Source organism: Epinephelus moara, chromosome 4 (genome assembly GCF_006386435.1).
Source record: "Epinephelus moara isolate mb chromosome 4, YSFRI_EMoa_1.0, whole genome shotgun sequence".
Classification (NCBI taxonomy): domain Eukaryota; kingdom Metazoa; phylum Chordata; class Actinopteri; order Perciformes; family Serranidae; genus Epinephelus; species Epinephelus moara.
Genome location: NC_065509.1, coordinates 36,009,340 through 36,031,169, shown reverse-complemented (window position 1 = coordinate 36,031,169; position 21,830 = coordinate 36,009,340). Strand labels below are relative to the sequence as shown.

The 21,830-nt window shown below is 41.1% G+C and overlaps 1 protein-coding gene across 9 annotated transcripts in view; it reads right to left on the bottom strand.

Annotated features, from left to right (window-relative positions):
- The window catches only part of rapgef2b (Rap guanine nucleotide exchange factor 2b), a 152,806-nt gene that overhangs the window by 110,036 nt on the left and 20,940 nt on the right, over positions 1–21,830 (bottom strand). For all 9 annotated transcript variants that reach the window (XM_050042457.1, XM_050042459.1, XM_050042464.1 and 6 more), the window contains exon 2: positions 4,510–4,580. In XM_050042457.1, coding sequence (XP_049898414.1) covers positions 4,510–4,580 — 71 coding nt within the window. The remainder of the gene's footprint in view (positions 1–4,509; positions 4,581–21,830) is intronic.

Here is a 21,830-nt window from a genome sequence, read left to right as displayed (position 1 = left end):
CATTTAAGTGCGGAAAACATGCAAAAAAGTAAGAAATCAGGAAGGGGGCAAACACTTTTTCACACCACTGTATATATTTTAAGTGTTATTACCCTGATACAAGTTGTTTGCAAGTTGCATTTCTAGCAAGTCCTTAGTTACCATTACTTCTTTGAGTTACTCTAACGTGCCATCTGACCCGGCATCTCAGGAACCTAATTAAAGGCAGGTGTGTTGAATTGAGTTTGGAGCGTGGAAGGCACCACGGGGTTACAGTCTTAAGCCGATGTGTTAATGATGGGTTAACCTTAGTTATTATTATTTGATGAAGTCCTTTAATACACCATTGGTTTGAACTTTGTTTTTGTAAAGGCCAGCTTTTTTGAGGAATGATTGTTTGGGGATTTTTGTTTTAATTTAATGAATGTGAAAGTCAAGACAATCAGTTCACAGCGTCATCTTGCAACTCAACAACAACAACAACCAACTGAAGCACCCTGGATCATCAAAGAGTGAGTAAAACTAAACAGCAAAACTATATCAGAAAACACAAAAACTGTGCAGTATATTCCAGGTATAATTTATCCAGTTGTATCAGTACTTCTCAAACAGACAGCTCTTCCCGATGGGGAACTGAACGAAGAGTGAAACTTAATCTAGACTCTCTCCAAAGTCAGACGCTATAGACAAAAACAATAATTTTACCTTGCTGAAAATGGGGGCTGCTGGTTTACCGTTGCCTCAGTCAGTTAGCTAGTTGGTGTTATTGTGTGACTTTGGTGTTTTAAAGGGTAGTTTGCATTCAGCAAAGTCACACATGAACACGAACAACTGATGGAGGCAGAGGTAAACCAGCAGCTCCTGTGTTCATCGAGGTAAAATGACAATGTCAATATAGTCTGGTTTTTAAGAGAGCACAGATAAGCGTCATTTTAGTTCAGTTCCCCATCGGAAAGCACGACCTGTTTTTGAAGTACTGAACATACAACTGAAAAAATGAGACTTGGATAATACTACTCTGGTTGTGTGAAGAGTTTGTAAAATTATGTTTTGATATACCTTTGCTGTTGTTAAACACAAACCCCTATGACTTCAATTCATCAAGAATTTTCTCCATTTTTGGATTCTTCGTTCATCAGAGACATCTGAGATAGGTTCAGTAATTGAATTTTAAATGGTCATTTTGGGGGGTGAAGTATTCCTTTAACAGCACAGCGTGACGATCTTCTGACTGCATTGTGTTATGGTCTATTGAAGCAACTGCTAGAGGGGCAGTCGGTTGTTCTGCCTCGTCTACAATGAATTTCTCATGGTGAATATTTAAGTTTGTTACAGCCCTGCTGAAGCCTTTGATCTTTTATTGCAAAGGGCCCAAACCAAAATCTGACATTTACTGCTAAAGTTTCAGATACATGTCTCTACTTTTAACTCAACTGCACTTTTGCTGGTAATATTCTGATATGACATGCAGTGTGCTTGGTAACTATTTTATGGACAAATATTACCGTCTTTCTTTATGTTCCAGCTACAAGTCTCAGATCTTCCACTGCCTTTCTTTTAGATGTTCCTTATAAAATCTGGTGATGCTGCTTTTAGTTTTAATGCCTGTGAACTGTATACAACCCTCTCTCTTTATTTCAGAGGGCCAAACTTTCTTGGCTTTTGTGAGATCAATCTTTTAAAGCTGTCTTTTGTTTTGGGTAATCTTGCATTGTCAGCTCTTAGGGTTTTATTTTTGACGTAAAATTTTGTTTTGTTGTGTTTGTTTGTAATATTTCATCGTACTGTTGTGAAACATTTTGATTTTATTTTTGTGATTCATAGTCACTTTTATTGTTCGCTGTTGACGACAGCACTGATGAAAGGATTGGAAACAATCACTCATTCACTGCACCATGACAGATTTTTAAAGTTTGGGGTTTGAACAATTCACCTTCGAGTCACAAGACTGTTTACGCCTCTGCTCCTGAAAGTGAAGTGTTTTTTATTCAAGTCAGATGAGGTTACTCTGTGTCAGTATGACACTGACTCACTTTGTGCTCCCACTGTTTTCATCAGTTAAGTATTGTGTTTTTCTTCATATTAGCATCTACAAATAAACAATGACTTAAAAGTACTATCGCTATTCAACCAAAGATTTGACTCTACTGTTTTCCTCGCTCAGTTCTTTTCTAAGGGTAAATAATGGCTCACATTTTTCATATCACACATCTATGATTTTGAAATCAAACCCGTTTTTCTTCAACAAAAAGTGTGAAAAAGTCCTCCATATCAGGCTTTCCCACGATGCCTGCTCAACTTTACAGACAGGCAACTACTGTATAGTAAACAGTAGCTGATCAAAACACAAAAGCCTTCAAAAATAGCTGGGGGCGGCCGTCGTGATGCAGCCCCCCATTGCACAACGACCGAAAAAAACACAAAACAATCCTGGCTCTAAAAAACAAGTCGCTGTGAAAAGGAACTACAGAGGAAAAACAACACATTCCTCCCAGATGAAATGTGGAGGAAAAAAAAGAACTATAACTTAATCCCATAGTTAGTGGGATGTCTATCGCTGGCTGGGAATTGTATTTCTTTTTTTTTTTTTTGAAGTTGGGAAAAGCAAAGTTGGCAGGAGTGGTGAATGGTCTGTGGGACCACGGGGACATTCCTCAGGATCCGCACAGGGGAGGAGGGAGAAGGGTTACTGTAGGGTGGGAGGCCTCTCAGGGGTCACACAGTGGAATGTTCCAGCTCGCGGGTCATGTACTGCTACATTGTTCCGTCGCCAGTATAATCCACATGTATGCACACAAGGCATGCTGGGAACAGACTTCTGACATGCAGTGTTTGGAGAGGCTGCGCCAGACAGAAAAGACTGGAAGGCTGACATGGTGACAGGAGAGCAGAAAGGCAACATCACCTTTGGAGATCAGAACGGTGTTTTCACATCAGGGTCGTTACAGGCAGATTTGAGCTTTTTATGGAGAGACACACTTGTCTTTCCAGTCTTATTTAAAAAAAAACTGCTTCAATAGAGAGAACGGCTCCATATGGTGTGATGTTTATAGTCTAAAAAGAGGTCTAGAGTCAGATATGTAATCTGAGTGTAAACAAAATAGTGAGAGCTGAAATCTGGGCTTTAACTATTGATTACTTTGATACAGGAAACGGTAAAAAGTCTGAAACTAATGGGGAAAGCCAAAGGTGACGTATTTAAATTGCTTTCTTCTTTTTTTGCGCAAGCAATCCAGAATCCAAAGATATTAAAGTTGTTAACACACCATCAGGAAATACAGAAAATGGAGTTTGGGGTGGAGGTCAATCCCTGTCTGCTTTTAAATCTCTGCTTACTTCACCAAATGCTGCATAACATTGGCGTGATTGTCGAATTGTGTTTTTCAGACTCATATAGAAGTAATCCCTCTCAATCATCACTTATGGCCCATTTTCTCAGTTTTCTCATTTCCTTCTTACTGTCTGTGTTGGGGACGTTTATGGGTGTGTACCCCGACAGCGCTCAGGTGAGGTCAGGACTTGAGAAAAAGTTAGCAACCAGGTGCCAGACCGTAAGCAGCAGGCCTGTTTCCACAGAGCAGTACGGTATAGTCCAGTTCAGTACGCTTTTTTTTCGTTCGCACTGTGAAAAGTTGTGGATGGTACCAATGAACTGTTCCGTAACGTCCCTATTTTTGGTCTTCTCTCTGTTGGGGTACCTAGCACACAGATCTGGTACTAAAAGGTGGAGCTGTGAACACTGCAGTCTGTTGATTGGGTCAAAAGCGGACGGACACTCACTGCAGCCTGTTTTATTTTGTTCAGAAAATGTCGGCATGCAGCCTCCTTCTGTGGACGATGAACGAGGTGCAGACTTCCATTGGTGTCACCGGTAATGAGGAAATACAGCGAGTGCTGGACGAGGCTGTAAGTGACAACAACCCCGCCCACATTTAAGGGTACGGTTTGCGGTGGAAACGCAATGGTTTAGGTACCATGTCTGAAGGGTTACTTTTGGTTCCACAGGTACCACACCGAAACAGCCAAACAGTAACCAACAATCCTGCATAGTATACATTTAATGTGTAACACCTACGAGCACCAACAGATCCTATCACCTATTACCTTAAGAAGTGATAAGCCCAACCATTACTGGCATTACATGGCATTAACCATGCTTAAAATACTGTGCTTTAGACGTTTTAGACCAATCGGGAAAATGTATTTTTACATGTGCCAGTCACAGTGAAAGCTGAATTTCAGTCATTTTGCCTTTTTAGCAGCAGATTTACTTTTCAGTGAGTAAAATAATTCCAGCCGACGAGTGGTTGTAGGGCAGAGTGGCTGCTGGATTAGAAAACCAGACGAATTTCACCAGCATTTGGCTGCTGGCTCCGTGTTAATTTTCCACCCCTGACTACAACCGTTATATGGAGCAGACACTGAGGAGTTGTCAGTGTTTTAATTTGCATTTGAAATTCATGTGATTGGAATATCAAGCTGTAAGATATGTTAATGAAGTGCCAGGAGTGTGTGTGTGCAGACACAAACCTCAGCTGGTGCTCTCGCAGGTTCGACAAGGCCTCCATCCCATGGAGATACGAGTAGACAATCTCCAGGTCCTGAGGAACAGAGGAAAAGTATTGTCAGACACAGGAGCATAGAGCTAGAGCTTTAAAGCAGCTACAATCAATATGTGTAATATGAATGATGCATGAAATTACTATGCACTCTTGTTTTGGTTTTACGGCCCACAACTGTCACTGTAACTGATTTGATTCACTCTAACCACATCAACCTCTTTTCAGCCACAACATGCAGCTGGTTTCAGTGAAAAAGCTCTGATAAACCCACTGAGCACAAATCGCTCAGCACCAAACAGCAGACAGACAAAGTTAGTGAATACCTCATAAACATAGTGGAGCATTTAGCAGCTAACAAGCCAGATATTTTGGCTGTATGAACAGGGAACTGCTTGCAACACTGTCACCATATCAGTTTTATAAGGTGATCGTATGTAAATGTTGTGTTCACATGTGAAAAAAGTGGCAAAAAATATCAGTATCTGCATGTAGAGATGTTAAGCCTGATTCATAAAAGGATGCGCAACACATTATGAGTGTCACTCGACAGAAATGATGATGAATTTTCGATAGAAAAAAGTGTCACTCGTCACACGTGCACATGGAGAATTTGTTATGTTACAGGAGTCATATTTTGTTGGGCTGCATGATTGCTAGCGTTACTATCATCGGCATGGAGATAATAGTTGTAAATCCACACTGACTTCGACCTGCATTCAGCATCTCTGTCCACAGTGGTAACCGTTTGTCAGCTCCTGGAAAGCTGAGAGGACGGCAGCCGGCCAAACTGCCTTCACCAGGCTGACTGACAGCAGACATTTACAGAACCAAAATATTTTTCATGTCAGCACCATGGAAAGAAGAAGTCTCTGGTTACCATGGAGACGACTTAAACCACGCAAGACTGTTTAATTTCTGTGGAATGATGCTAATCAACAATCTGACGATAATATGTAATTACTCGGCTTTCTTATTACCTGATTCTGATTGGTTAATTATGGCGTTCTTCGGTCTGTTATTTCTGAAGAGCAGACCGTTGCTATGAATAACAGACTGTTGCTATGGAAGCAGTTCCAGTAGATGAAGCAATAAAATCATTTTTAAATCCAAAAAATAATTTTAAATTTCAGTATTTTGTGTCAAATTCTTGATTTCTCTCCTGTGTAGGTGTTTAATAAGGGGGATAATGCACAATAAACTGGTCAAGATTTTAAAAAGATGCCCTACCTGGTGATTCAAGACCCGATTCAAGTCCTGCATCACCATGTGGGGTTCAATTCACAATAATGACCTGCTCACTGCACATTATCACATGGCACAATCCTTGACACGGCTGATACTTATTTTTTGATGGTGTGACACAAAGAAAAGCAGCCATTACTAAAATTTACAAGACCAAAACCAATGAAACCGTGGTATTTTTTCTTCATAAATTATTTTAAGATCAATTGATTATCAGAAATGTCAATTGATTTTTAATCAAGCAACTATCTTTCTAACTACCTTAATGTTTCCACACTCCTGCTCAATTCCAGTAAGCAAAACGTGTCAACTAAAACCCACTCAAACACAGTCCGGTAATGATTATGTAGTCGCACAGATGCTTAAAATACTGATCATTCATTCTGCAGTGGACAAACTGGCTACTCATACAACAGAAAAGCTTTTACAAAGACAGTGACAGTGATTTGTGCGACTGACCACTGGACTAGAAAGCAATAAAGCACCTCGCAGAGAAAAAAATAAAGGAACTACACTGCACAACTATAAACTCCCCATTCAATTACTTCATCAAGTGACCCAGTGAGCGACTCTCGGATTGTTTGGCGTGAATCCAAGTCAGAGGTGAAACAAAGTGGCCCTCTCTGAGAGCTGGCAGCCAGTACAGCTACTCCACTGTCTATTGGTGCACACTGGGGCACTGAATGTGTGTGTGTGTGTGTGTGTGTGTGTGTGTGTGTGTGTGTGTGTGTGTGTGTGTGTGTGTGTGTTGCGATGCTGGTTGCAGCTACTGGGATGCCTTTGTCGGCGGCAACTGGAGGTAGATGTGGCGACAGCAGAGGGGAGGGACAACGGGGACTCTGTGTTAAGACCCCCGCCAGACACAAACACACACATGGAACCACACAGAATGCCACCCTGTCTCGGAGTTATGTTTCCGAGAGCTGCAATCATAAGCTTATTGAAATTTTTATGAAATGTTGACCACAAACGCTGAATAACACTCTGTGCTGGGTTGGTGTCCCAATGTCTGCGTCGGTGGGGGACAAAGTGCCAGAACCACACCAGCGTTAGAAGCCTTACTGAGGTTAGTTTAAAGGGACAGTTCACCCCTAAATCAAAAATACATATTTTTCCTCTTACCTTTAGCGCTATTTATCATTTTAGATTGTTAAGGTGTGAGGTGCAGAGTGTTGGAGATATCAGCTGTAGAGATGTCTGCCTTCTCTCCAATATAATGGAACTAGATGCCAAAAAAAATACATTTGAAAAACTCAACAGCAATGTCTCTTTCCAGAAATCATGATGTGGTTACTCAAGATAATCCACAGACCTTGTTGTGAGCAGCTTCATGCAGGAACTATTTTCTTTCTACCAAATTAAACCCTCTCTTCCATGAGTGGATGCACACTCCCTTCTGCACAGTAATATGGTTGGCAGGTGTAGTTCGGTAGACAGAAAATAGTTCCTACATGAAATTGCCTACAACAAGGTCTGTTTGATTATATCAAGGACTGTGTGAAAACAAGTAGCTTTGAGTTAAGGTACGTTGTCGCCATGTTTCTTCTCCTAAACCCAACCTACATAACTTTACTTGACTAAACCTAACCTACGTAAATCTACCTTTAAGTGCGTAACTTTACGCTAAGTACATAACGTAATTTATGGGGCACTAATTCGTTGGATGTGCATTTTTGTAAGATATCACACAAACCGTTGTATAAGGACAGATTGGCTTGAGACACCTTAAGATGTAAATATCAATGTCGTCCTTTGTAGCTGAGCTGTTACATTAGCTAGCTTTCTTCTGCATGGTGATATGGTTTGTGGGTGTAGTTTGGTAAAAGGAAAATAGTTCCTATATGAAACTGCTCACAACAAGGTCTGTGGATTATCTTGGGTAAGCGTGTCATGATATCTGGAAAGAGACATTGCTGTTCAGTTTTTTAAATGTACTTTTTTTGGCATTTGTTCTTGTTCTTGTTCCATTTTACTGGAGAGAAGGCAGACATTTCTACGGCCAATATCTCCAACACTCGGCAAAACAATTTAGATTGATAAATAGCACTACAGGAAAAGGAAAAAAAAAATATTTTTGATTTTTGGGTGAATGTTCCCTTAAAGCTGATTAAAGAAATGGACATTAATCAATAAAAACGTCTGTAACACAACTAAATCTACTTTTTTTTAGTCCAGCAACTACAGACTAATGTGTAATTTAATTTAAGACCTCTTCTTATGAAACACTAACTAGAAACAGCACGTATACAATATGAACTGTAGCATCTGACTGGTGAGTAAAAATCTGACAAATGTGATTATTATTTGTAATATTTTCATGCACATAACACACAACAAAGGATGCATGAAACTCAGCTACACATGACCTTGGATTAACAGAATAAACAACATCAGCAAGCAAATAACTAACACACAAAGACAACACACCCAGAATGCTTTGCCTATTTGCTCAGTATTTAAATTCAATTTAAAGGTTAAATTCAGAGGTTTTCATCAGGAACAACTAAATGGAAAAACTCCGCACTCAACAGTTGGAAAAAGTGTAGTGAAATCACCACCTGTTACAAATAAGCATACAAATCTAATTGTCCACAAACATGTGACACATTACTACAGGCTCTGAGTCCAAACTGTGTTACGAAACTACACGACTGAGTCTCTGTCCCCTGACGTCAGTATAAATTCTTTTGTTATTTGGGTTTGGCCTTTATGAAGCGGACAGAGAGAGAGAAAGAAACTGTCCTCGGGGCTGCCTGGCCCTGTTACATCACACAGTGATATCCTCACTAACCAAATCCGTATGCTCAAAGTGTCTGTGGTCACTGAAACAGCACAGCACAGGAGCAGTGGTTCAGCGGAGGCAATGCTCAGACACACACCACCACCTACTGGGTTACTGAGGAACTACAGCATCGATTAACAATGTTTTGGATAAATGCCACAGCACAATGACAACTGATGACACGCGTTTCTGCTAAACTGCAGAGGCCAATGTGTTAAAATGTCTAAATGATTTACAGAAAGTTAAAAATTAATGCAAACTAACAGGTCCAAGGGCAATCACCTGAATATGAAGGTGACCATTCAGGTTAATAGAAGACGTTATTTGAGCAGGAGATTATCTGAATGTCGATTAATTACTTGATAGGCGGAAAAATATGTGCCAACTATTTTGACATGATTAATTACACGGTTTTAAAGCCAAAAAATGACACAAAAATTTGAATATTTGCTGGTTTGGTGGGACAAATCAAGCATTATGAAGACACTGAAGGAGACAAAATGATTTTTTGACTAATCAGGAAAATAACTGGCACAGTAATCAACATTTCTTTTAATAGAGAGGCCCTGATTTACATGTCTTTTAGTGTGCTACAAGCTTTGTCAGACCTGTGATATTACTCCTTCACTATTAACTTCAAACTCATTCCCCTTAAACCTCACTCAAAGACTTCAAAAACCTGAAACCTGATGTTAAACTCAAAAGAAAACAAAAGTATTCATACATTAAGTATGCATATACATGATTGCTAGTCTCAGATCAACTTTGTGGAAAGAAGAAACTCCCTTCTTCAGCAGAAAGTATCTAACGATCCAGTCAGAAGGTCACCACTAGGTGGCAGTGCTGCAGGTTCCTTTTCCCCTCTTCCCACAGTGACATCACGGTGAATAAAACAGCGCCACTCAAACAGCAGCCTCACAGGGAGAAATATGCAGAACCATCAATTGTGGCTTCAGTCTCAAATATTTCATATTGACTGTATGGAAAGAATGTAAAGGACCCCATCTTTTCCGCTCCCTGGGCCCTACATTTTCCGGTCTGATTTTCTTTTCTTTTTCTCTTTCTGGCCTCCTTTCAGACGCAGCCAAACACAATCACCACAAAGTGCACAGGGAGAAGATACATGACGGTTTGAAGACACGGACAGGATTGTTAAATCATAACAAAACCATCGCAGCTTCAATGAAGGCTTTTTTTGTGTTGTGCAATTCATTTAGCGTTCAAAAAACAAAAGCCCTTACATGGAATTATTCTCGCAGCTGATTTTCATGCTTTAGCCTCTTAGTAGAGATCAAAAGCAAAGGGTGTTTGATCTGCGCTTTCAACATCACTTAGGTGATGCCTGCCTCATGCTCATTCACAACAGTCTCCCATAGAACAGAGAGAGGAAGGAGATCAGACCAAGAGTAGTGGGTAGCAGAAACTAGGACATGCTGATGAAGGCTGCATCCAGACAAATTATGCTCATTGTGTGTGCGCTGCTGAATAAAGACAACGCTTGTTCACTTTTTAAAAACTGCTGGCTTTTGGGCTTTTTATGGGAAGCTCAAACTCCCAGGCTACACCAGTAACACCATCTAATCCCCACGCCTTCCTCCTCCAACATAATCCTTCCAGGAACACAGGTGGCTCCCAGCGAGGAAAAACATACCAACATACTGTTCTTGATAAAACCTCATGGACACTTCAAAGCTGTTTGTTCAAAACTACGAATGACATTCCTCGCATACCAGTTGCATACTGTCAATCGAGCCTCTTTGTAAACTACCCCGGTTATTTCCTCGATGCAACTCAATATGTCATCCCTTTACACCTTGGTGTGTGAGACAGATGGTAGCAGTGCAATGCAGCCAAACAAGTGGAGGCATTTCCTCCCCTGGATACAAATTAAAACAACAGCAGGCTTTGTGTTCCCCGTTTGGGGCCCGAAAACACACACAGACTTAGACATCCTCCATTTTCCACCCATTATGTTGGGTCCCAGAGGGAGAGGGTGCAGTGTTGGGTGGGTGCCAGCCTGTTGAGTGGCGAAGCATTCAGTGGGCAAAGGGAGGTCAAGGAAGTTGTGATGTTTTTCCTGCATTGTGTTCATTGAGACTTACGGGCAAACAGAAGGCTGCGGTGGAAACAATTACAGTTTATGTGAAATGATACCTGGTGTAAAAGGAGAGATCAGTGACCTAGAATGAAGAAGGAGAATGCGGTTTGTTTTGTCGCATACCAACTTTTTGACATGAACTATGACACAAGGAGTAGTTCTTGTTGTATTTAAAATATTCATCACTGTGCATGATACCAGACATGCTAATGCTAAGGACTGGCTTGGTTTGAATCTAAACAACACTGCAAAGATTGTAATCAATTAATCTGCTGATTATGTTCTTTATCAATTGATTAATCAATTAGTCGATACAATTGCACAAAACAGTGATAAAAATGGCATTTACAATTTATCAGAAGCCTCGATAATGTCTTCAATTTGCTGTTTTATTTGACCAACACTCTAAAAACCTTAGGTTATTAAATCTATTGCTAAATCTGACAAAGAAAAACAACAAATAGCCACAATTGAGAAGGTGAAATTAAAGTGTTTTGCATTTTTACTGGACTGAAAGACCCAAATGATTAATTAATTATAAAAATATTCATTCATTTTCCGTAACCGCTTATCCTGTTAGGAGTTGCGGGTGTGCTGGAGCTTATCCCAGCTGACATTGGGTGAGAGGCGGGGTACACCCTGGCAGACACATAAGCCCCTTTCACACTGCCAGATTTTTGGCGAATGTTGGGCCATTTTGCCGGCAAGCTGCGAGCGTTTAGACACACAGAGCCGGGTTGGCGAGTTGATCCAAGGTGCCCACTTTTCCGCCTCGTAGGGTAGTCATATTGGCGGAACCCTTTTAGTTTAAACAGACCGAGGCGGCCTTCCGTAACGGGAGGGGCTGTTGAAGACAGGTGGGAGGAGCTGTTGATGACGCCACACGTGCGACCCACTGGCGGTGGATAAACAGGAAACAGCTGATAGCAGGAATTAGCAAGCAGCTAGTAGCAAGAGGGAAACGCAAAACAAAGAGGCCATTAACCGTCAGATGACGGGGACAATGCTAACCATCACCGTGCCGCCCTCTTCGATTTGCTTTTTTCATCTGACTAACAATCTAGAAACCAAAATATTCAATTTATTGCTACATCTGACAAAGAAAAACAGCAAATAGTCACATTTGAGAAGCTTAAATTCAAGTGTGTTTTGTACTTTTTCTGGACTTCAAGACCCAAATGATTAATCAACTTTAAAAACAGCTGCCACTTACTTTTCTGTCAATCGGCTAATCGATTATTCAGCCAACTGTGACTTAATAAAATCTAAAAAAAAAATACTAAAATGCATCTAAGAATTAATCTTTTGTGACATGGTTTTCGCAAATGAGTGTTTCAGACACCAGAATACCATGAATATATGTTGATATGACTCTACCTCAAAGATTCGGCTGCAAAAAACAATTATTTTCATTATTTTCTGATTGGTTTATCTTTGAAATGTCAATGTCAACAAATTTAAATTACTTGTTTTGTTAACCAACAAAAAAAAAAAAGTTGAATTTTTTCATTCACACTAGCATTTTGCGTCATAAATGACTCAAAATGATCAATCGACTATCCAACTAGTTGCCAAAACTGTATTTTCAGTACGTGTCCTGATTCATTCAACAGGCCTGGGTCACCTTAAAATACGGTTAGGAAGAGCCTCCGCTTTCCTTATCTCTTCACACCGCAGTGTCTGCTTGCCAGATAGGAAGCTTTCCTCTGGTCGGGCCCTTTCACTGTGGCACAAATGGTCAATCCATTTATTCATTTGGCTCTGGCTGAGTGCAGATAGCAGACCTCTGCATGCATCTATCACCCCACTGTAGACAGACATCAAAGAAAAGGGCTGCAACCTTTCAAAAACAATGGGATGCTGTGGGAGAGATAAACAAAGGAGTCTCAGGTAGGGAGGTGAAGGACGTTAGTGATGACCTAAGCTGGCTCTGTATCTGATGGATGATCAGATAGCAGTATTTCAACACATCTGCGAGTCCAGTTTGAATCAACAATCACCTGCTTTGTAATTCAACAACTGTAAATTTCACCTGTCTGCGATCACAAATCAGCAGCGTGTTAGACTGATGTGTTAATGTGTGTCGAGGGACTGATGAAGCACGAGGTTATGTTTTTATATTGTGTAGGAACAACAGGCGATTAAGTGTTATAACCCCATAAAACCAGACACACAGTGGCTGTTTCACTGACGCGCTGCCCTCACTGAGTCACCCAGCAGAGTAAATCAATGATCGTGTCTCCTTTGTCGACATTAACATCTCCAGCCGTCTGCATTTGTGCATGCAAGCCTCACGCTTATCCGACTACTGTCAAGGAAATCCTTCCATCGATTACTGTACGCATTTTTGAATTTCTGGCCGGGCTGTGAAACATGTTCACCTGAAAAAGCATCAGTGGAGGTGTTTTTATCTGTAAGGGAGGGCCTTGTTCTGCAGACAGTTTCTGTAATGCGCAGGAGTTAACACTGCACTATGCTGCATAAAAAGAGAAAGGCATGACACACTATTTATGGTCTCCCCTTTTTCTCCGCCCTTGTGCCTATGAGAGCTTTCAGAGCACGGTGATGTACTGAATGTGTTAGTGGCTGGGGAGGAGGAATCGTCTGCTACTTTCTGTGGCCTTGATAGCTCCATATTATATTTTGTGGTTACAATTCAGGTGTCGGTGTGTACCCTGTGGTGGCTCCCTGCAGTGCCACACATGGCTTGCAAAGTAGCATCTAACTGTCACCATCATGCTTTAATTGAATAAATGGGGCCCTTGCTTTAAAGCTAAAGCAACATTTCAGTCTGGAGAATTTATTTTTTCTTCCTCACCAACATGTCAGGGTGTATTTGTTATTATTTGGTTGTTGGAGTCAGCAAATATTTGCAAGATAAAACAACCCAAACAAGGAATGAAATAACTGTTGCAGATTCATTTTACATCAACTGATTCATCAAGAAATTGTTTCACATGAAGTATAAATCAAAATCATCGTTTTAAAGGAGCAGTGTGTAGGACTTAGTGGCATCAAGTGGTGAGGATTGCAGACTGCAACCACTGAAACATCTCCCATATGCCAAGCGTGAACTCCCAGTTAGGATTCCTTTTATGTTTATTGTTCAGGAGGTTTTTACCAGGACCCGATTATCCACATAGGTCTCTTTGTCTCCAAAAAAAAAAAAACGTGATTTAAACTTGTAAAAAGACTGAATGAAGCAGTGTTTATCTGATGCGGTTTGGCTTGTTAAAGATGGGCCACTAGCCCAGCACCTGCTATTATGAGCTCACCTTTTTTCCTGATTAACTTAAGATCCAGACGTTCAGGAGGTTTTTTACCAGGAGCTGAATTATCTGCAGAGGTCTCCTCCTCTCCACGACAACCAGACCTGGTGATTTACCAGTAAAAACACTGAATAAAGCAGTTTCACGTTAAAAAAATCAGCGTTTTTCTGATGCTGCTCATCCCAGAGGGGCTGTTTACTACAGTGGCCGGTGCAGAAAAGTGTTTGGTCCTGTCTGGGCTACTGTAGAAACATGATGGTGCAACATGGTGGACTGCACTGCTCCCTATGTCAATATACAACTCATTCTAGGCTAAGAAAGACTTAACAGTTTTTATTTTTTAGGTGATGATATACTAAAGAAAACGTACTTATTATATCATATTCGATTTCTGTCAATATATCCCCCTAGATCCTACACACTGGACCTTTAACACAATTTACCCGAGGCTACAATGAAGAGTTAGTTTCAGTATTTATCATCCTTTTTTAACGAGCCTCTAAAATGTCCAAAACAAATAAAAAATGTGCATCATGCATCTGTGTGCATCCGTACACTTAAAACAAAAGCCTGTCTGCCAACTCCACTACTACTCTTAAGCCAACAGAGAGGAGAACAGAGAGAGTGAGAGGGAAACTAGGGTGGCCGCCTACTGTGCGGCATATGCACTTCTGTCAGCTCTGCCAGGCAACTTGTAAAGAACTTGTCTGAATGAGTTTTCACACTGAGTAACATCTCACTGGTGGATTGTGAAATTCGGCAAATTGCGATGCTTCCTTCTGTCTGCAGAGGACTGTGCTCTGACGTCTGTTGATTCAAATATAAGAAACTGTAGAGAGAGAGAGAGAGAGAAAAAAACTTTCCCTGGTCTGTAACTAAATGAGAACAGGACCGTGGGACTGAGAAGTGCTGATAACGTGCAAAAAAACTTCAGGAAAATCTTGACTTGTGATTGAAAATAATTAAAACATCACATTAAAACTGCAGCATTGACAACTGCAGTTTCCCAGTCTGCGAGAGGCTGCGTTCAGGAAACAGGCTGCATCTTTCTACCAGCCGGCTCATTACACCATCCCTGTCTAAGATGCTTACGACCTTGATCCCTGGCAGCCAGAGAGGGAATGGCCGTTTCTAATCACGGCACTTTGTACGAGGAGGATTTGTTGTCGTTCTGTTTCAGAAAATAGCTGCGAAAAGCACAAATTAATCCCCCGCGACTTGGGAGCGAGGACGACCTAGTTTCATAACAATTGCTCACTTGTCACTGCGGGGCGGAGCTTTTCACTCCATACCTTCACCCTCTGAACTTTACTGTGGCCGCTTCAAGGTTGGAATCAAACAATGAGGATGTGGTATGCAAAAACAGCTCATTAGAGACACGATCGTGATTAAAGAAAACCAGAGATAAATTCTGTTTGAACTGCAAAATGTGTGGACATGTTGATTTTCTATATTCTTTCATTCAGTGCAAAGCAAAAAAAGAGATTCTAATGCCAAACATTTTTTCATTTTAAAGCACATTGCAACATATTTCTTTTTAAAACATAATCTTCTGCAATTAGCAAAAACATTTATTCATTAACTCAGCCATTCATTCATTTTTCTGCAGCCCTGCGCCGCAACACGATCCACAACATTCCTTTTTTGAAGTCCTGACCTTTTCCAGGTTTGCCTTTCTACGCCAGCGACCCCTCATTCAGTGATGCGTCGGTATTCCTGGATCCTGTTACCGTGACAGCGGAGGGGGCCGTCTTGTGTGTCAGGACGGGGTGAGGCTTGCATTCCTCAGATGACACTGGCTAGATAATGTCTCAGCGTCCACACCAGCAGACGCACGCACACACACGAGGCCAAAAGGGGCCATCTCTGTCGTGCCCCCTACCCCCTGCTGCTCTCTAACCTATGGAAGGTACTATATGGCATACCAAGTGGAGGAGCCATCTGGGGCCACTATTTGAACCATACATGCATCTGGGGACCTGCTGGGACACGACCAGTCTTAAATAAGATACTAAGGCTGCAACTAACGAATATCTTCATCACAGCCTGCCATGAAACGAAAAATGTTTTGCTCTATAAAGACATACAAAATACAGTGACACCCTCAAAACCTTAAGATATGCTGTTTCTTATCACATAAGACAAAGAGCAACATTTAGAAATCAACTATCGAAGTTGTAAGTAACTGTCTGTTGATCGACTGATGAATGATAAATCCTGAAGATGCTGACACTTTTAAATTGAGCTGCTTTTCTTTCATATTTCCCTATATTTTTAACAAACAGGTCCATCGATATGAACCATCAATATGCAGCGATATATTGGTTTCAAGGTATACCATGACATAAAAGTTGACGGTCATCATAACGTATACATTTGCTTGTCTACGAAATTGGGGGGGAAAAAGCAACTGGACGTTGTATCTCCCCTTTATCTTACTTATTTTCTAAGGGGAGACTTTTCACACATACTTCCATTAACAAAATGGTTTCAAGTTTCAAATTAAGCCATAAAACGTTTGTTTAACCAACAATAACCCTTCCGTTTTCATTCCTTTAAGGGTCATTCTGACTGATAATATAGATTCTGTAATACTGCGAAACCACAATGTTTTCTGAGACAGCTGTCGTACCCTAAAAATCTGATACAGTTGCAACCCTGCTAGGGATACTTTCAATAATGTTGCCAGACACTTAAAACACAAGCCTGTCAGTGGCAAAAACAAGCATTTTTATTGGATGCAAACTGGCGCTGCACAAATGCCCCGAGTGTTACAGTGCAGTCTGTCTCGCTGCTGCCGACTGCATAACTCTCGCTCAATACTGGACCAAGTTTGAAAACTGTTGTCTCAAATAGTCACTCAGACACAAAAATATGGGAAAATAGGGTCCAGACTGACAAATACCTAAGTTACTCTTTAAGTAAAAATCATCCCTTATGGTAGCGGAAATGTCATAAATTTAAATGTAGTCATAACTATGTAACTAAAGTACAGCTAAAAAGATTTGTCAATTATTTGATAATGGGCCGACACTGATTAATTTGTTCAATCATGTTCAAGTAAAATGTAGTTCATCATAGTTTCTCACTTTTTTTGTCTATAAATTAGATTTTTTTGCTTTTGTTTTTGAGGTGTTTATTAAAATCACCAACTATTCTGACTAATCGCCAAAGTAACTTTTGATGCAAAATTAACTGAAATTGCTGTTTTCAGCCTCTAAAATATAGAGATTTCCTGCTTTTCTCTGTTTCCTATCTTACTAAACTGAACACTTGGGTTGAACTGACAAAAACCAGACATTCAAAGACATGATCTTGGCCTTTAAGAAGCTGAGATGGTCATTTTTCACCATTTTCTGACAATTTATAGACCAAACAATTTATCAATTAATTGTTAAAGTAGAAGACAGATGAATCGATAATAAAAACGATCCTGACTTGCAGCCCTCGGGACTCTGAAAATTGCTTCATCACTATTTTCTGACATTTCACAGGTCAAAGATTAATCAAAAGATCAGACCATAAGGAATATAATTGTTGGTTTCAGCCATAATTTACCTGACAGCCCATCAAAGCTCACTGTCCCTCAGGTCTTCCTGGAGTTCATTAGTTAACCTGCTAAATGTAATTTCCATTAAAAAAACAACCACAAAGGCTCCGAAATCCTTCTGTTCATTTCCTAGATTCCACAGTGGACCTTAATGCGGCTTTGCATAAAATGAAATGTCAGTCTCATCAACGTCTGGCTGTCTGATAAAGAGCATATGGCTGCCTCACAGACATAATAACAATTTAAAGTGAGTGTTGGAGCATAATGAAGTGGACAGAGCTGCTGTACGAGGAGGTAAACAGCCTGTGGCCGTGTAACGAGGTAAACAGACCACTGGGAGTCAGACAGCCAGTGCTGAAGGTTGGAAGGTCATGTTGCCTACGGTGCAGTATCTGCTAATGGCAATATATTGCATTATATTGTCGCTTCAGCACAAATGCCGCAGCGTGTCTGTATCAGTGTGCCAAGTGGGACTGAGGAGGACCGCTCCCCCTGAAGCAGACGAAACAGCAGCGACGGCAGTTTATCCCAAATGTGCACAACATTCATCATACAGCTCAGGGCCAGCAGTGTGATGCTCCACCGGGTGCCACCGGGTGCATGTCTGTCTCTGTTTGTGTTAATATGTGTGTGTGCATTCCCTTGCCTTTGTTTGTACATTCCCTGTGTTAACAGGGTGGCCCAGCAGCTGTCCTTGAATCTCTATTGACAGAGAGTGTGGGATCTGCTGGGTATTTTTATCCATTAGCCTGTGTGAGAGAGCAGGTGGAGGCTTTGTGGGCTACAACAAGGTCACATGGTGACGAGCGCTGCTACGCCGCTATCTGTGGCTGCTCTGCAAAAAAAAAAAAGTCGAGGTCTGGGCGACCGTTTTACAAAGACACAGCATGTGATGATAGCAAAGGGCTTCACTGGCTCATTTCTGAAACACTGCATTCATTCCTTTAGGGGGGGAAAACATGAGCTGAAGTTTCAACAGATCCCAAAAATAAAAGGATCCAGTCAGAGGGTTATCAAACATGGAATTATGCTGCTCAGTGCAATCAAACAACTATTTATTTATATCTTAAACCGATTAAAACGTCAAGTGACACTTTTAAATTGCTGATGGAAAAGAACGGTTCAATGTCCTTCATGTTTCGCCACTAGGAATACGTTCAAACCACGTGCCACCTGAATGAAGTTGGCACATACTACACAAAGCTAATTAGCAGTCTTATTAACATTAAGCACATGGTGTTAACTCAACAGGTTAAGCTAGCAGAACACATGGCCCTCTCTCCTCCTTCCTCTGTGCCTGGGATGCTGACTTAAGTGCTGCACAAACAATCACGCTTCCACTGCCACCTGCTCAGTGTTTAAGAAGAAGACGGGACTCTTCTTTGTCTACAGGAAGGCGTTTTAATACACACAGCCATCCTGTGCTTTCACTTCCATACCAGCTTGATGGAATCTACTCAGCAGACCTGCACCTCTGAGTGACGGTGGGTGGCTGAAGTGGCCAGTTGCGCGGAGCAACTTCGCAGTCACTGACAAAATTTAAAAGCACTCGGGAGCTGCTGTTTACTTCCCACCGTGGTCAGGCAGCTGGTGGACATGGTGACTGGCTGGAACAGGACTCAGGCAGGCATGTGAATGAGCTTAACAGCACCTACTTGAGCTGCCTGCCAGTATAAAGCCCTCAAGAACCAAAATGGACTCAGTCTCTTGAGGCATGCAAATTAGATGCATGCTAGACTGCACAAGTAGCAGCAGATAATGAGTTTCACTACAAGTATTTTGTAAGAATTGTGCAGCAATTCAAGAAGATACTCTTTGAAAAAACTGAAGTCTGCATGCACATTTGTCTACGCGTATCTAAATGAATCTTAAGGGTTAACTGACCTCTTCAAACCCATCTGCTTTGATCAGTGCTGCAGCCAGCTGACACAGATGTTGGTTTGGAAGTGTATGTGTGTGTGTGTGTGTGTGTGTGTGTGTGTGTGTGTGTGTGTGTGTGTGTGTCTTCAGCTCAGCACTTCAGAAAATAGATTTGTGCAACTAAACCTCCAGCAGCCTCTTCTAAAGATAAAGATCATGTTATATAAAGAGTCAGCTTGAGTACCATCGGGGCATGTCAAAATATATCTTACAGTGTTAGGAATGCGTTGAAAATAATTTATTGCTGCAGCTCGCTATCTCACACTGATGGCAGCAGGATAGCAAACCAGCACACTCTATAAAAAAACCAACCATTTCAGGTGAGAAACTGAAGTTTCAAATCCTTTTCCTCTAGCTGCATTTAGCAAAACCTCCAGACGAAACTGCTGAAGGACTATAAATATTTTAGTTTTGCTGCAAAGATCAACCATTGCTGATCTGGAGATGTCGTTATCTCAGTGAATATGTTGCAGAAGAGTTGGGTTTATATACATTTTCCATAAATAGGACCCCACCTGTGGGGTTTAGAAAAATGTAATTATTCAGACACCTTGACTCTGACATGACACAGCATTTTTCTATTGAAGATGATTCAAAGAAATGTGGAACAGTAGCTCTATTTCCATAGAGAGACATAAAAAACTGGAGTTGGACCTGAGAAGGAGTGCTGATCCAAGTTACAGGGTAAGAAAGGAAATAATTTATGAAGCGAATAAGGAAGGAACTTGTGTTCAGCACAAAGGAAGAGGTGCATTGTTCACAGTACAAGTCCAGAACATTTTATTAATTCGCTTAACAATATAAGTGTGATTTATACAAAGTACTGCACAAAGTGAGAAAGGGTTTCTTGCTTAAAGCATGTGCTCTGGTTACTAATTCACAATTTGCAGTAAACACTGAACACAGAGTACAGAGCATCGTCCTTGAGTCTAAAAAGTTGTCCCACAAGTAAGAATGAACTTTCCTGCATCCATCTGGTGCCATTTTAATATTATCCTCATAGCATTAGTCAAGCCACACTCATACAGGATCTCACAGCGAGCTAATTAGCACTGAATGATATTTGCTGACTCGGTCACACCCCATAATACCAGAACACTGTCACACAGGGCAAGAAGTCAAAGCTATCAACAGCATCACTGGAATAAATGAAAGTTCTGGGATGAGACTCTGCAAGTGTGTGATGAGGAAAACAAAGTTAAACATCTGCTCAGACACAAGTGGTCTTGAATATGCTGTTGATCTTGTAACTGTTTGAACATTTGTTACGCTAATGCTAAACATTTATCCAACTGTAACTGTTATTTCTGAAGGCAAAGCAGGTTTGTGCCACTTTCTAAAGCTACAATGACTGATTTTGGCAGCACTGTTTTTCATTTGGAGTCGTGTTTTTGTTCACCTGATGAAAGTCCAATATTTGTTCTCTTTCAGCTCTGTTTTTGGTCTCCACCAACTCCTGAGTGAAATATATGACTCTTTAGCTGCTAAATGCTCCACTATAGCCCCGTTTACACCAAACACTTTCTGTATGCTACCTTTGGAACCAAAAGTAACCCTTCAGACATGGTACCTAGACCCTGTTTCCACTGCAAACAGTACCCCTAAATGTCCTCATTACCGGTGACACGGATGGAAGTCTGCGCCTCGTTTATCGTCCACAGAACGAGGCTACATGCTGACATTTTCAGAGCAAAATAAAAACAGCCAGCAGTGAGAGTCTCTCTCCATATTTAAAATTAGTGGGATTGTGAATTTAGTCCTCCTAAAGCAAGCTCTGGGGGTTAGTGTTGCCGGAGCCCACAGAACGACGTGGGGATTAGAATATACGCAGTTCACATAGCCCAGCCAAAATTAATATATATACACAGGCTTGAAGATCCACGTATTACTCATTATATGTATGTCATATAAAAATTAAAGTGATGGTCACGTTGTCACAATGAAATTTAAGGTGTGCAGATGGATTCACCTCATCAGCTCATTCATTGGGTAACATCACAAGTTAACGTTGCACCTTAAAAGTCACCGGCAGTCGGCCCAGTGAATGAAGTTATTTTTTCTCACACTCCAGCTGCTGCAAGAGGCAGCAAAACATCCATTCATTTTATAGTTACAGTCTACCAATAAAACTCTCCACGGTATGAAGAGTGGTTACATAAGCCTCACAACCAGACACAACTCAGCCCTGAGCAGAGTGACCATCGTCGATTGACCTATCAACAGACTGCAGTGTTCACAGCTCCACCTTTTAGTACCAAATCTGTGTGCTAGGTACCCCAACAGAGGGGGGACCAAAAATGGGGACGGTATGGAATGGTTCCACTGGTAGCATCCACAACTTGTCAGAGCAGAAACGGAAAAAGTGCGAACTGAATTGTACCGTACTGCTCTGTGGAAACAGGGCTTATGTTAACCAGCTAGTTGCCAA